The sequence below is a fragment of the Colletotrichum fioriniae genome, assembly GCF_027942845.1.
Source record: "Colletotrichum fioriniae strain IMI 355084 chromosome Unknown scaffold_14, whole genome shotgun sequence".
Classification (NCBI taxonomy): Eukaryota; Fungi; Ascomycota; class Sordariomycetes; order Glomerellales; family Glomerellaceae; genus Colletotrichum; species Colletotrichum fioriniae.
This window is the reverse complement of record NW_027076850.1, coordinates 1,165,998-1,183,054: the sequence shown is the minus strand read 5'-3', so window position 1 is coordinate 1,183,054 and position 17,057 is coordinate 1,165,998. Positions and strand designations below refer to the sequence as shown.

General features: G+C 54.4%; 1 protein-coding gene across 1 annotated transcript; it reads right to left on the bottom strand.

The window, feature by feature from the left end:
* Positions 1–3,019, bottom strand: GAT1 (Sodium- and chloride-dependent GABA transporter 1; the record flags this gene model as incomplete). Its single annotated transcript, XM_053197034.2, has 3 exons — positions 1–2,040; positions 2,275–2,674; positions 2,841–3,019. The coding sequence occupies 3 exons, from the start codon at positions 3,017–3,019 to the stop codon at positions 1–3; spliced, it is 2,619 nt and encodes an 872-aa protein (XP_053045523.2).
* Positions 3,020–17,057: the final 14,038 nt, after the last annotated feature.

Genomic DNA, 17,057 nt, shown 5'->3' with positions numbered 1-17,057 from the left:
TTATAGACTCATCGTGAGCCATTCCCACTCCTGCGGACCGGAGGCCGGTCCTCCTGGGTTCATCATCTGGCCATTCTGCCCGCCAGGCATTCCCATCATGCCAGTCCCCATCATGGGGCGTTGGGTCATTCCAAAACCGTTGGCCAAGCCCAGCGAGCCCGCCGTCGGCATGCTCGCAAGACCAGTGGCGGATCCAAGTGACTTTGCAGCCTCGTTGGGAGATCCGGTCGAGGTCTCGGGGCTGTCCACGTCCATGCCCGCAAACCCTTCACTGCCGGCACTCTTGCTGTGACGACGCTGGCGTTTGGACGAGCCTGTAGAAGAGGATGTTCCAGCATTGCGTGACAGAGCTGCAGCACCGGGCCCAGGTGTGTTCTTGGGTGGAGCAGCGGCAATCGGCACGACACCCTTTCCTCCAGCAGCGGCGCCGGTAGAAGAACCCGTGCCATAGCTTGTCGGTGTGCTGCCGGCCGTGTTTCCGCCCGACGCGGCACCGCTGGCAGGGCTCTCTCCCTCGTTCGCACTACCGGCTCGAATAGCAGCAGGCGGCGTAGTAACGTTGTTCGCCGGGGTAGAGACTGCGAGCGTCGAGTTCTTGCGGGAACCAGGACCCGAGGCGCTCGCCGCGTTCTTCTTCGATCTCGTACTTGTTCCCCCCACGGGCAAGCTGGCCCCAGAACCACGGTTCCTCTTCTTAATCACGTCCGTTTTCAAGCTGAGAGGACGAACAACCCCGTGCAACTTGAGGAACAAACCGCAGGCGTTGCAGAGGGGTTGGCCCTCGGGATTGCGTCGCCATAGTGGCGTGGTCTGAGTGAAGCAGTTGGTGCAGGTTGTCGGAGCGTTGCCCTCGCCTTGGGCACCGGCAGCAGCCTGTAAGTTGGTTGTAGAGCCCGACTTGGAGCCAGGAGGAGAAGATGGCCGGCTGGGAGCGACAGAGGAGAAGCCAGACACCGTGCCGTTATTCTCCGGTGGGGAGTTGGGCGTGGATTGTGCCATTCGGTCAAAGGGGTTTCCGTTACGGCCGAGGTGACCGGCAGGCGTGGACGCCGTGCGCGGGACCTTGCCACCCCTCCTATCGGATCCTTGTCTGAAGGACTGTGACTGAGACCTCGGCAGGTTACCGCCTTCCCAATCGTTGTCAACGTAGTCCGTTGTGGTACCGCCAATCGTAACCTGCTTTCGCGGAGGACCGCCGGGATAGCGCGCCGCTTGTGTGCTGTACTGACCGGGCAGAGAAGGATCCCAGCCCAGTGAGTTGCTCTCGTCCATCGGTCCCGGGGAGAAGTCCTGAGACGACATGACCAGGTTGCGATCGGCAAAGGCGCCGCCATCCTCCTCGTCCGAATCGGCGCCAAAGGTGAACATGCCCTCGTTGGGGAGCGACATGCCAGGAGAGCGCACTGGATGGTCAGGCTGGAATACCTGTGTCGGGTCGATGTGCCCAAATGGGCTCGGTGCACTGCTGGAGGCGAAAACAGAATCCGTGGTGGGCGCGGAGGCAGGGAACATGGGATTGCCGTTGGTGTTGTTATTGTACATGAATTGCTGGTTCATTTGGTTTCCCATGCTCTGACCGCCTTGTCGGAATTGTTGTGACCTTTGGCCACGGATATCCATGGAACCAAAGTAGAAGCCGTCGTTATCAGTCATGGCGTGCGGCGTGGTGACGGTGGAATGATAAGCCGATCCTGGGGGCGAATAGAAATCTGAAGGGTTCAGAGAAGAGGATTGGACCGAAGATCCGTTGTAAACACTGGAAAACGGGCCGTGGGGTATCATGGGTGAGGTGGACGGTGAGAAAGAGAAGTTCTGCTGGAAGGGGCCGGCGGAGGTGATGATAGGGTCGTTTTCGATGTTGTAGGTATCTAGTGGGAAGGGAACACCATTCTGATGCGGGTTCTGCGACATGTTGTTCTGGTTGGCGTTATCGAGAGAGTATTCGTGAAGTTCTGAATCCGCATCCAAGTCATTGGTTGTTGTCGTGGTGCTGTTGACTGCGGGCACATGGGGAGAGAAATCGGCCGGACGTTTACGGGTCTAAGTGCGAACGGGGTCAGCTCAGCGAAGACGAAAATGGCACTAACATGATATCGGGGGCGTGTCTCAATGTAGCACTGGAGGGGGGTGCGCAAGATAGGAAGATAAAAAAGCGCCAAAAACAGTCGAGCATGCGCCAAAAAATAGGGTGCATCCAAACGCATGCTTTTACGGCAAGAGAAAGAGAGGGAAAAAAAGAGTATTCCCAAGGATGCAATAAAATTTTGGGCTTACCCGTCGCTCGTCAATGCTCGTTTTACGGTGATGGCGAGTAATGTAGTTGAACTCGTCATGGGTCTTTTGGTGGTGAGGAGGGAAGGGGACGGATTGTGGGACAAAGTGCTGTTGGGCAGCCGAATCTTTGCGCGATTTGATGGGGATGGCGGATGCGAAAGAGGGATGCATCTGATTCTTCTCTTCGTGGTGTTTGGTTGTTGGTTGAGGCGAGGGGTTTGTGACTGGCGTTGCGATATTCTCGGAGAAGATGAAGTCATCGAGATTCATGGGTTCTGGGTGGTTCACGTTCTGTTCTGACGACTTGCGCAACTGGGCGATGCCGCTGGGTGGGTTGACATTGAATGTCGCAGCGGGCGTAGCAGCTGGTGGTGCAGGTGCCGGCGCAGATCGAGCGAGCCTGCATCATCCCACAATGGTTAGCCAGGTCCGTCAGCGGCATGGCCGTCGGTATTAAAAAAAAAAAAAAAAAAACGACGCCAGAGCCGGGACAAGGAACAGTTTTGAAGAATCGACGGAGGAAAAAAAAGATTGAAGCGATTAGCAAGTGATGTGTTATTGCTGACCTTGCTCTCTCCTCCTCCTGTTGCTTCTTGCGCAGGTTCAACGCCATCATCCTCCAAGTCAGATTCTCCATGCGCTGCTGGTTGGGCAACATGTGCTTCGTTTTGCTGAAGAACTTCCACACCTGGGTGGCCAAAGGATCCTCCTTTTGCATCTCCTCAGGGCTCTGGCTAGAATCCATGGTTGCCTTTTGGAAGGGTGGGAATTCCGAGGTTTTCAAAAAATCGTCTTGCGCATTCGGGTAGAGGGCAGCAGAAAGGTCGAGACGTAGATCCCGAAGACCGGCGGGCAGTTCGCTGGGGCTGGCCTTGGAATGCGCCCGCGTTTGCGTCTGGGTGTGCGCCTGGGCCTGGGCCTGCTGTGCGTGGGACTGCGACTGTGACTGTGACTGTGAGTTGCTGGCGTAGTGGTCGTCAGGCCTCCGCGGGAAGCGAAAGTCGTGTTCTGTTGTTGTGGGATTCATCGAGGTGAATGGACTTGAAGTCGCAATGGGTGACTGAATGGTGGCAGCCATGTGAAGAGGAGCAACGGTGGTGAAGAGAGGAGTGGGTGAAGAGTGGTAGGTTCAGGAAAAGAGGAAGGAGAAGAAAAAAAAAGCTTCCTGGAGAAGGAAGTCAAGGTTTCGGTTTCGGCGAGTCGAGTCGAGGGTCACAGGAAGGAATTTCCCCACGTTCGCTTGGCTGCGACTCTCTCTACCTCACTCGTTCTCTCTGACTGGGTGGCTTGAAGGGGAGCAGCAGTGCAGCAGCAGCAGCAGCTTGTCTCCGACTCGGACAGGCCCCAGGTTGGTCGGTATGGTGCGGTAAGTAGGTAGGTAGGTATGCGTGCGGTACGAAGAGGCAAGGTCGGTAAGGTAAGTACCTTAGGTAGGTACCTTGTTTGTATTCGTAGTAGCGCCACGACAAGAGAGACAGGCACACCCTTTTAGCACCCGCGCTTGTGACGATGGAATCCGTATTCTGGATTTCTGGACCGAGTATGTATGCGCCGGGAGTTGGAGCGGACGGGTGTCTGGAATGTCCAAAGAGGTTTAGAAAGTGTTTAGATGAAGAAGAAAGTTTCGATGGCTGGGCTTTGGACTCGATGTCGCGGCGTCGTCTGGATTTTCCGGGTAATAGCGCGAGATGTAAAAAAAAAGAGGCAGCGTCCCAAGGCACGGGGAGGGGGGGGAAGAACTACCTTACCTTAGACTAAGGTAGACGAGACGGGTAACAAGTCGTCACGCAGGTTCGGCGGCGGGAAGGGATCTCTTGACGCAGCAGTAGCCGGCGGAACAGTGGGCATTATTGCGTAGGGAATCGACCGGCTGTTGCTGTCGTCTGCTTGGGTCCTTTTCCTTACCCTACCTTACCTTAGGTTACGGAGTAGATCCAATAGATGTCTGCGCCTCTGGACGACGGCCGTGGACGGACGAGGGAGTACGTAGTTGTGCCGTGCCTTCGTGCAGGGGCAGGCCGCGCAGGAGGGAAGAGGAGGGGGAGGGTGAAGGTGAAGGTGAGGGGAGGGAGGGAGACCATGGGAAGAGAGGGACAGTCCCGTCGATGTGTGGTGGCCCTGGTGGGTGGGTGGGAGTTGGAGTTGGAGTGGGAGTGGAAGTGGGCGGAGGGTGTGGGACATCCATGGATCAGGGACCCGACCTAGTCCGCTCTTCTCTTCCTACTCTTCCTCCTTCGGCCAGAGTCTGACCTATTCGTAGACACCCAGATTCGGAGAGAGAGAGAGCTCCTTCACATAATACCTTACCACCTTACGCAGTACTCCGTACCAAGTAAGTATTCCTCTCCCAGTCTCTTTCAAGTCCGTCTCAGTCCAAGCAGTGGAAGCCGTGCGCCGTACAACTAGGAAAATAAAACACGGGAGGTGGGTGTCGAGTTTACCCAGCAACTACGCAGTATCGTATCCAGTCCCTTCACTCATCTCGTCACTTTTGATGATGCTCGTGAGAATCACCATTCACCTCTGCCTTCTCATACTAGACATGCTAGAGCACGAGACCCAACCGCCTGACCGGACTGTCCAAGTACTCACTCTCACTATCTGGGAATAACCCCAAGGCAATGTAATCTTCCGTCTCTGGACTGAGATGCACCGAAACATGCGGCCGATCTGTCCCAGAATTATGAACTTCCTGCTGCTGCTATTGTTGCTCCCACCACTGCTGCAATTGCTAGTGGGGGGACAATTTGAACGGGAGAGGATCGGGACACTAATGAGACGCCCTCCCTTCTTCTTCTTCTTCTTCTTCTTCTTCTTCATCTGCCAACATGCACACAGGAGGCGACGCTGCTGCTGGGAACCTGGCGCCTCGGCCAGTCTTCATCCTCCAGAGGCGGGCAACAGGAAGGGCCCCTCTTCAGGGACCACTGGGACCGCTACCTCGCAGGGAAGTGGAAGCCCAGCGTCATTGGAAAGGCCACAGGCCGATCCCAGCCTGCCTTGACAAGCAACCGACTGCTCTTCCCGGCACCCAAGGACCAAGGGCCTGTCCACTGCCCAAGTGGAAGATTACTTAGCCTCACGTATCGTTGGAGAAACTGGGCCTTCGTCCCCGACTCCCCGTAGCGTACTGCCGCGCTGGCTTGTTCCAAGCTGGGAGTATCCCTCTTTTGACCAAATATCCAATACCGCTTCTTTCCATCCCCGATACCTGTAGGGCGATTCTGCCGAGACGAGACGAGACGTTGAGTTGAGCCCAGTCATTCGCAAGTCTCGACTGCTCCGACTCTCCGCTGCTCTGTGCAGTAATTGTGTCTATGGGTTCCTCGTGAACTTTCTTTGTGTGAACTTCGAAGTGACCGCAGAAGCTGAGGCTCCGCCTATTCCCCGAGGCTACTCCAAGCCACAGCGGGTGCGAACCTGTGAGCACCCAGTTCAGGAGACATTTGTCAGGCTGACAATGAGACGGCCGTGGACTGACGAGAACGAACAGGCAAAAAATACCGCTCGACCGTACGATGCCGCACTGCCTTTGCTGTGAAGGTTGCCCCGAACCGGACTGGTCTGCGTACCAGCGTGCCGGACAGCGGACGTTGAACTGGATTAGAAGAGGTGGAGGCCACTAAAATCGAGAGGCGGCAAACCCAGAGACGAATGAGAGCCTCGGTGCCGGGTTTGAATGTACCGTCTAGGCTCCGTACTGCGCTTCGGATTGTGGCCGGCCGGCATTCCTAGCTTGCCTATTCGTTGCGAGTTCTCGTTTCCTCTCCCTCTGGTAGCCTGGTCCTCAAGACAGACAAGCGCAGACAAGTGCCTGGCTGCAAAACGCTTGCCCAGGAGCTGAAGAAGCGAAAAGAGTAGGTATCGTATGCCTGGCTCTGATCGGCCCATCCGCGTGCCACCATCTCTCCCTCGGACTTGGAGAGGAAAAGCCTGTTGATGAGTGAACCGAACTCATGGAGTTCCCCGCCCGCGCTGTCATTTCTCTTAGACTTTAGTTCAAAGGTCAATATACCGTCGACGGCGCCATGATCCAGGAATCCGTAGCTTACACGATCCCGCCGTCAGGTTAGATTTCAGGGTCCTGTCGGGAAACATGGGAGGGAACTTGCAACAAGCAAGGCACGGTCAGAAGCCCGCCCGCCCCTTCGAGTCCCATCTCGGCGGAACTCCACCCAAGGCGACTTCACCTCGCGCTAAGGAAGCAAGAGAGAGGAGCAAATCGAGGCACCGCTGCACCAGCCGCGCCGGGCGGCGGTCCCTGACCATGCGTACCATGGTAGTGGCATGGCAGCAGCGCGAACACGCGTGCCCAACGACGTCGCCTGTGGGACCTTTTTCTGACTCCAGAGCCACAGTGACTCTGCTGCAGCGTCTTGGCCGTCTTTGACTTTCAGAATCCAGTTTTGGGCTTGGGTACCTCGGATTGGTTATTTGTTAGTTGGGTTGTTTGGTGGATGAGGAGCGGGATCTCAAGTTGCTCCAGACAATGGAACGCGGCCCCAGCAGCTGAATCCGTCGTCTGTTCATCAGATCTTTCCCCATCCGTTTGCCTTCTCAAACCCCTCCAAATCGTGACCCGCATCCATCATCCACCGTACCACCTTGTTTTCGGGAATACGTTGGCAATACTTTGGCTTGTGCATGGTGAACGCGCATTCCAAAACACTGGGTTAATTTCAGTTCATTACGAATAGAGATCTGCTGTCCCTGAATGATCGCAGGCTGCAGTACCCGTACATGCTAAATGAAGCACCATGGAGACGGAGGAGCCACATGTTGTTGGATTTGGTTCAGGGTCCAGGCGCCTTTGACTGGCGGGCTCACTTCTCAAGGACAGCTTGGAGTTTCTCCGGTACGTTTGGTGTTGTAAACCAGAGGCTCAAATGCTGTCCGGTACTTCGTGCTTGTCGCAGTATAATGCGCTCGGGCTGCCATCGGATCGGAGATGGGGGTCACGTCCAATCACGGGAGGCTGATGGTTCTTCAAGGAGTGAGCGTTCGTAGCCTGGTTAGGACAAGCTCATTCCAGGGTATTGGTGGTGATTAATGGTTGGTGCGCCCGCTGCGGCTTAGTGATGAAGTTGGTATGGCTGTAGCGTTAATGAGCGCATTGACAAGTTCGCAAGGAACTGCAAGCTGGATGCTTCATCCAATGCTCATCACGGATCTGTTGCTTGATTGATCCATGGGGCGCCCACCGAGAAGCGAGCGAGAATTCGGGCGCATTGGGACCGTGGCAAGCGTGGCTTGCGACCGGTTTGAACCCCACCAGCTGCCCTTCACCTGCTTTCTTCCCTGCCGATGCGCTTGGATCGGTGCCGCCAATGAGAGACGTCGGCATGCAATAGTCCTGAACGGGTCGAGGGTCCAAGGTAGCTCGTACCGCGGCACTACTTTGCCCGTGGCCTCGTTGACGCTGTCGAACGTCTAGAACCAGGCTTCTAGCCGTCGAAAGGTACCGGTATTGGCGACAAAGGGGCCCCACTGACCCGTCATCCCACGCTGCATGTCTGTGTCTGAGCCAGTCGAACGTGCTCTGACCATTGAATGGAACGATGCCGCCCACCGGGAAATCGCTGCGACATAGGCAAACCAACCACCCGTGCCATCTTATTGCGGCAGTAGGTGAGGTTGGGTCGTTCTAGTGCATATACCCGCTGGTGGCCGCATCTTCGCCCGTTCCATGACGAAGCTTGAGTGGAGTTCACACGTGCGGTGGACAGACCGAGATGGCAGTGGCCAGCCTCTTGCTGTCATCCCTTGGCGGCGGATACGCTATTGCGTAGATGCGTGGGTAGTCATCCGTACGGAGTACCCATACTCCCTTCTTTGTGATGATGGGTCTCGTCAGCCTTAGGCTTGGAGAAGACGGGAAATATTTTGAATGTGCCGCTGGACTCGCTGTGTTCCATGTTAAACACAGGGGATGGGGGCAGGACAACGGTGGCACGGCTGCGGCCTGGCCTGTCGACCCAGATTCGCGTCCATCCACCTCAGGTCCCCCACGCGGCAGGCAACGTCTGAGCAGTTGACGGTCATCCGATGGCAGGTCAATGGAGATGGAGAGTTTGGAGGGAAGCACGGACTTCCGCAGGGAGTCAACTCTGCTCGAAAGACGTTGTAAATTGCTAGCCCACTGGGCCGAGCATGACTTTAGGCTAATGAGAGCCGCGTGTTTTGTGCGATATCCGTAGATCGTTCGTCCATGCTAATAGAGGCAATCTCACGGCAGGCCGCAGGAGTGCACGGTGGTAGGTAGGCCCAGGCTGCGAACCAGGGTTGGTGCCCATCTCAGTGCAGACTTGACTTGGTGGCCGGTGGACTTGGATATGATAATTATGCTTGCGACTGTAAGAGGAAACGAGAGGGGAGCGAAAAGGCACCGGAAGAATACCGAGCTCTATTCTGGGGTGGTGAAGGCCATGCCGGTTCGGATGCAGAGGATGAGGAGATATGTCGAGGCAGAAGAAAGTGCCTCATAACTAGCTGCTGTTGTGGTTGATGGATGATGTACTATAGTGGTAGGATACTCGAGACTTGAGAGTCGAAAGTGGCCTTCGTTTGGGTTCCGATGCTCCGATGTAGGTGTGCTGCAGCTCGCGAGACTGAGCCGGCATTGAGGGTTTGGGAAGAACAAAGGGCGTCAGCGTGCAGCAGAGGACGGAACAAGATGCAAGAAGGTGCTACCCTGGGCAGGGAGAATACTTAGCAAATATCGAACCGGTCTGCAGACTCTCACGGATGGACGTTGAGTATTCGTACGGATAGAGGTAGAGTTGACTGGCGAGATGAGCGAGGGGACCCGCAAGGTGAGGAAGGAAGACGGCTGGAAGGAGAGGGGTGACGATGCAACAAACCGCGAGGTGTGGTTCTGGATGAATGTACGGGATACCACCTCTTTTGCGGTTGCTGCATGTGCCGGGGAGGTATCCGGGACCGAGGAGGCAAGGACTCTTGAACACTTGCAGTGAAGGTGCAGGGAGGCCATGTTGGAGGACCCCCACACGAGACTGGAAATGGCAGCAACATCCAGTTCTACCTCATGGTCTACCTGAAGTACCTTAAGGTAGGTACGGAGTCGCATTGGATAAATCCTGAAGCTGGTCAAACTCACAGCCTAGGTACCTACCTTCTTCAAATACATATCTTCCAAAGTATTAGGACGGAATCGTTTCTGCCTCCTTGTTACAGACGGAAGGACGGGACTGAGGAAGGTACAAAGGCACGCCTGGAATGGGAAGGACATGGAATTGGAAGGAACCTAAGAAGGAGAACTGAGAAGCACAAGACGAGGAAGGCGTGAGATGTATCCGTATATCCGGGGAAAGAGCCACGGGAGCAACGTTTTCAACCTACCTAAGGCACCTTACCTTACGGATACCTTCACCTATTCGTACTTTGAAAGGCAGGTAGGCTGTTGCCCGCTCCCTCGTTCCGTATTCCGTATCAGTGTTTCTTCATAACACTTTGCGAGTCTCCGGTCTCTTCTTGACATGGGAAAGTGAAGGAAATAAGAAACATTGGAAAATGTCTCCATCCACAGACGCATTTCCCGCCAGACTTCTCCATTCTCTGCCCCATCTGCTCCATTCCCCAGTCCCATAACTTTCAAGATATCCCTACCGAGTACTCGTACTCTGCACGGAACCAATGCTACTGCTACTGCTACCTCTACTGCGACTCCTCACTTCCTCCTTCCCATGCTCCATCCCCGCGCGTCCAAAGCGGCCTCCTCAATCCGACCTGCGGTCCTCCAACCTGACATTTGGGCCTGTTGGTGCTCCCGCTAGCAACGCTCATTCATGAGCCTCCCTGTCTCTCTTACCGAAATCTTTCCTGTCATCCAACATCACTCGTCTCCCCTTGGTCACAGTCGTATCTCGATACTGACTGACTGTCCATACCTGACCATACCTTACCATAAGGTACCCGCACCTCGGATAACTCACCATCAACTTCTGCCTACTCCTCTTCACCCGCTCAAAACCCGCTCGGAGCAGCTCCGCGACTCCTCGCCATCGTTGCCATCAACCTGGATCATCAAGGAGGCGTCTCAAGAATAGCTCCGCTTACAACTCGTCAACCCCTGCTGCAGTCGGTGAGCCAACGGCCCAACCATCGATATAACATTGCAGAACACAGATTCACGGTACGCATACCCATAGCCCACCCGGCCCTACTCTGCTCTCACGAGTCATTGTAGAACCACCCATGGCACACTTCACAGGGCCAACATGGGCTACATAGGCCGAAATCACCCATTGCCTCGTGGCAGAAGGGCCCCATACGGGCATCTTCCTGGCCGTCACCTCGAGCCTGGCGGGCGCTTGTAACAAGGGTGCTTCTCGGAGAATTGTCATTGTACGATTCAAGTTACTGGGCAGTTGCGAACCCAAATAAACTCAACATGACAGCGTTGTATAGCATTGCAGCAACCTGCTTGTTGATTCCCGATGCTCTTTGCAGTATTCGGACGGGTACTCCGAGCGTACGACACGGCTGACATTGTTTTTTTAATACGAACGCGTCCTCGATCCATGGATGTGCCTACGGAGCTGGCAGGACGTGGAGACATGACGCCCGCAGTGTTCTTCGTCTTTCCTCGAGCAGGCCTGCCTGGTTCCGCCAGGCTTATTGTTGCCGTTCAACATGTAACATGATGCTCAACGGCAAAGTCTGCCCCATACTTGATGACATGGTTTCTATGGACGCTAGGGTGCCAAGAGGATACGGGGGGGCAGACTGTCACCAGCAATATCACGGGGCCGCATCGACTTGAAGCAGCCGGGCAGACCTCCGTGGTAGGCTCGCATGTCGACAAAACACAGCTTCCGATATGCACACTCCTCTGCTCTGCAAGCCGCAGAGTGCGGGAAAATAATTCACTTCTACGAGGGCTTCTTCAATCGGCTGTCACCTTTACGATAGAGATACTGCGGCCTGGCAAAGGCATGACGAAATTCCGTTTGTCCATCTGTCAACACTAGAAGGTCCAAGTCGCTGCCGAGCCATTCAGGGCTCTCGGTTTCATGCAGGGTGCACTATGTAGTCTCGCCCCCAATAGACCGATCTCCTACGACGACAGCGGCAGCGGCGCGCAGGGGCATATGCATCCGACTGCGCAGTTCTATTCTCAACTCGGTTCAGCTCGCATCAACTGTGGACCATATGGTCCTACTGTCTACATAGTAGAGCTGCAGAGGGTCTGCGAATATCAACACACCTCAGTAGTAGCAATAAGGTATCCCTGCGAAAGGTTTGAAACGCTGAGATTAGGTCGATTCTCCATTCCGACTCCCGACTCCTGTTGCGGCTTACCCCGTCCGCACAGCTGTGGTCCTGTGGATGTTCGAATGTTAAGCCGCAGCGGCCGACCCCGTTGCGTTAGTCCTCAGACACCTGAGGGTTCGACGAAAATGGAGCGGAAGGCAATGTGGCTTCCCAGCCTCCATGATCGGAGCATGCAAGACATGCCTTGATGCCCAGCACCAGGCTCGAACTTGATCCTCAACGACTTGCGGAGCTACAAGGCCGTTCCGGAAACACTTCTTGACACGCAGAACAGCATCCACATCGGGGCTCTTGCTGGGCTTGACAGATTCAACACACGCTTTGGAAGGGGTCCAGTAAGCTTTGTCCACCGCTAATCTCACCATGCTACGTCGCACTTTGGCTTCAGTGGGAACCAACTTGGCATGTGATCCTACAGACGGAGGCCAAAGTCTGTGATGGAGGTATTTGGTATTGTGGCCTAGGTTGTCGCAAGTGACGTCGTGTTCTAGAACGCCCAGCGCGTACGATGATATTGCATGGTGGCATTTGTGCCGCCCGCTGAGTGGCTGAGGAAAAAGGTTGGGATTGCTGATGTGCATGAACGATCTTAACGTCTGGGAGCGGACAACAGGCCCACGATCCTAAGGCATCGCCAGCATCCATACTTTCACCTTCAGACAAACAGCAAGCCGTTTACTACTGGGAAGCTGAGAGCAATGAGAGTAGACATCATTTCCGGTACGTTGCCTCGACCCTCGCCTGAGTTCTTCGACAATAATACGCACAGGAAATAGGACGGGAGAAGCTCAAAAAGCTCCTTGTTATAACCTGGGATGGCCGGTATCGCAAACGTATTTCACCGCACAAGCACCGTGGCGGCGGTTTCAACCTACCAAACAGGTGCGGCAGCCACATAGCTCTATACGCGAGAACGAGTCTTGACAGGTTGACACTGCCTGTCAGCCTTCTCGAAGAACCGTCGGACCTGAGCCGATGGCTCTCCGCTAACACCGGCGCGATGTGCTCCGTAGTTTGAAAGTTAATGTGGATGGCGGTGAGTCGGAAGTGGACCACAAAGTCCCCGGCAACGCCACCACAGAGTTGCCAAAAGACAACTGGGTCAGCATGGAGAAGCGGCACGACTCACGAGTCTACTGCATTAGGATGGCAACGGCTCCCCTGACTTACTTCCCTGCTGGCATGCATCTGCTAATCGACAGAGAAGCGAACGTTTAGAACAAGGACCGGTCAGCCGTCGCCTATTGGCCTGGCTGATGTCTCTTATCGAGTCTACCCCCACATGGATATTTTAGGGCCCGGCAATCTCGGTCAAATTGCGTGCCCCCCACCGTCACCAACCTGCGGGTTTTTGTCGTGTGCCTCTCCTCGGTCGTTGCTGATCAACGAAGCCAACCAAACCACTTTCAATTGTCATCCAGAGGAATCGCAGAGCTCTCGGCCGAGGATCGGTGCCTTTGTTCGTCACAAGTTGTGGAACAATCTTGTTGCGTTGCTCCTGGGTGCCGTGTCGGATCCATTGTGGTTCCCAGGGTCCATCGGGCAAAGTCGGCCGACCTGCGAGCTTCAGGCTTCAGTTGGTTGCTGGTTTTCAAAAGTGTCGGATATTAACGACCATGGTTTTTCGGAGGAGCGAAGAGCGACAAGCGCATGGTCGATCAAGTCTGAAAAGGGTTGCGTCCGCCGTGAAACCCTCGACTGCACTGGTCAGGCATGAAGGAGCCCCGCGTGGGGGTCTGATTCAATTCCGTCCTCACTCTCGCTGACCCAAACAGGGCAGGGAGCATGCCAGCTGCGACCTCGATTCCTGTGGCGTGCGGCCGGTAGGGTGATCAACACCAGATCACCAATTCGACTTCGCTCTACAGAAACTGAGGCGAAGTCACGGCCTCCATGCTTCAGGGGCGCATGTCATCCACGAGTCCACCATGACGCCTACCACGGTTCCTGGGCGGTAAGAAAGACGGCAGTTGTCTTCTGACGGTCAAACAGGTTCGACTTCGGGCCAATTAACCCTTCTTGGGGTGGTGGTGATTTGCTGGTCGAATTCTCCTGCCCTCTTCATTGCCAGTCTTTCAGAGCGAGCCTCCAATCCGGTTCCTGGCCCCAGAGACTCGCGTAGGTTGAATGAGAGTCTGCGTCGACTTGGTCGAAGTGATCGTTGATGACTGCCGGTGGTCGCACGTCTGGCTAGAAGAAAAATACTGGGGGAATAAAGACGACTTATAAGTTGCCCTCTTATCTGGTGCCAGATCTATCAAGGTGTAGGTTTGGCCAACAACGACTTGCTCCAAATAGGGCAGCTGACTCCTTTGCACCATTTTTCTAACAAATTAGCAATGCGATGCCGCCAGAGATCGGCTCGCGTGCGCAATCGTCTCCCTGTCGCGGTATCACTGACTTATCTGCCTTGTCTATCTCTCGTCTATCTTTCTCCTCGGACCTGCCCTATCTGCCAAAGATCAGGGCATGCTGTGTAAGAACCAGAAACACTGCCCACGCTTCATTGGCTTCGCCGTCCATCCAATGTCAAGGCGTATCTAGGAGGTATTCCCCTCTTATCTCTAGACTTTTGGTTGCTCGCGTGCCCACCCTTGCCGCAGTCTGTTGCCCGCAGCGGGAAGGCATTGGGAGATGGCCTCCTCTTTGAAGATCCGCCTTGCAGCGCGCACATGTACGATGTTATGCATGTTTGGCGTTGGGAGGGGAGGAGGGGATGGGGGCATTTTTCTTCTTCTTTTCTTTCTTTCCTGCAAGTGTGCACCTTTGTTGTGTTTGTTCTTTATCTATGCTCTGCGTGGGATTGTTTCAAGCGCACCTTCTTATCTGGAAGATGGGCGGTCTGGGCGGGAACGAGGGGCCCCTTATCTTTCTCCAGGTTTTCCTTTCCCCGGATATCGCTTGCCGGTGGGCTGTGTGTGTATCTTGTTAAGATATAGATGTCAACTGCTGCTGCTGCTACTGCCGTAGCTGGCCAGGAGTGTTTGGTGATCTTTTGGAGCTTGTTTCTCCCGCTAGTTGACGCTGTTGCCGATCCGACGCTCCTCGAACTGCCTAGTGACCTACGAAACGACAATTTGAAACTGCTTCACATCCAATATGCGATTGCCTTTCCGGATGAGAGATGGGTGATGGTCGACTCGAATGTGACGTGAGGTCGATATACCAGTCAACACAGCTTGGATCAGGAATGTCGAACGAGATGGAAGGAATGCTCTAGCGGGTCTACCGGAGAAGCACTCGACTATCATGAAGTGGTGCTCCTTAGACGGGAGTTTCCCAGGGGTTCTTCCAATGTCAAGGACGACTTCAACTGCGCTGGCTTCATCCTGCTACTACATGGTCGGCTTGGGCGAGCCGACGGGGTCATGGTGCTAAAAGACGATGACCGGTCCGGCCAGTTTGTTGGGGCGCGGTACCGGGGACTACAAATATGGGATGGTGTTGTCCTCCTTGCACACCTTGGGAGTCTCCTGTTGCCTCTCTCGGGTTGATGGTGAGACCCTGGTATTCGGAGCTTCCTGGCTTGCTTCCGCCCTGGAAAGGTCTTGGGGGTCTCTGCTGTATCGCGGCTCGTGGTACACATCGTCACCCCCACTTTGCTATACAATACTCGACGAGCACTACTTACCTAGGAACACACGAGCCGAGAACGATGCCGACGTCCACGGGAGGAGAGAGGAGAGAGGAGACAAAGCCCCCGTTTCCCAACTCGAAATCCCGATCGATACACGAAGCCCTATACCCCTACCTACTGTTCGAGACCGATGCGTCACCATAAACGAGACTCTTCTCTCCAAATGCCAACGACTCTCCTTCCTGGCTTGGACGACTGGCGACTTCTTGACTAGCGGGTTGTGGGGAGCATATGCCTTTATACACATACCTCCTCTCCCCGAATACATGAGCCGTAGACTGCGGCTCGACGGCCGGTGGACTGGATGGACTTGCTGCTTGATGCTGACGCGATAAATCACGCATGGGAGGAGCTTGCGTGGGATCCTCGGCTGTCTGGGAGAGATTGGCATACGGACAGCGGGGGGCTATAGAGAACCTCTATCGCGACGGAACGTATGACGGTATAACCTAGATCTGTCCTTGGGCTGACACCGAGGAAAGGGGGGGGGGGGGGGGGGGTGCTGTAGAGTCTCTAGAGGCAAGAAAGGGTGGACTTGTCTATTCGTGCGAAGCGGAGAGTATTAGGATAGGAGTCGTAGACAATCAAAGTTGAATAGTACTCCGTTGGTCACTCCAAGGCGAATACTGATGCATCATGTGAACGTGTACAGTTCAATACTGGATACAAACACCAGTTAGCAGTCTTCACGTTTTGACTTCTTTTCCAGAGAGAAAGCTCGAAAATAATATGAGAATGGACGAGAAGGGATCAATATTGGCCAGCTAGCCGGAGCAATAGCAGTATTAATACGAGCAGAGCATTGCATTCAATCGCGAGATGTCTGTCTCTCGGGTCTTCACGGCCATCTGCTCAAGTGTTGGAAACCCTTTGATGGTGGTCCGAGAAAGCAATAGTTGAAGGAGAGGGGCCGGGAAGGCTATCAGAGTAGCAGAAAGGAGGCCAAGGGAAGCACCGCGGTCTTGCATTGGTTGATATCATTCCGTGCAAACATTTCTAGCCACACTATACATACCAGGCCTTATAGGTCGCGAACCACAGAATGTACGGAGGCAAGCGAGGAACTGGGTAGCAGTGACGGCGGGAATAACATCAAAAAACGATATTGGAGTACGTCCGGAAGTTATCGACCAGTGCATTCTTCCTTTTTTTCCCCCCCAGGCAGGTGACGATGATATCGATCAGACCAAACATTTCATTTACATTGTCGACGTATCAAAAGCCAAGTTCACACTAAATCCGAGATACTATCTCGGGGTGCTGACAGTACCCCCTGCACTTTGAGGACGCTATAGATGTACCCGTCACCGCGTACGCTGTAGACGGAAAGCAGAGTCGTGGTGTGGAAAAAAGAAAGAATCGTTGTGTTTACCGTGTGATACTTCTTCCAGATCGACTGCCGTAGTCGTCGCAGTACTTCTCGGCCCATGTGACCGCTGGAGGGATGCGTCGTCCCCCACAAAGAGCTCTAGAAGACGAGAGTAATACGACGACACTGTGATATAGGTGTAGAAAAACATACATGTACAGGATGGAATGACACAAAGCCATGGCTAGTGATCTCGGAGAAAAACCATATTTAAATAAGCGAGTTGTGATCCAAGCCTTACGCGGCTAATCTGATCACATGTATTTATTATTTGTTCTGCCCATTCCCCCCTGAATACTTGTGAGCTCGAAATACCGTTCATCAGGTTTGATTACATGCATACTGGTATGCTTAGCCCTCTCAAGATTCACCAGACTGACAACGTCCTTCTCTTCGTGATGTTGTCCAGTTGCAGAGGGCAGTGAATACCCATACAGTAGCCACTTCACCATGTCTTTTAGTGATGTATTTTCTCATTCCAGA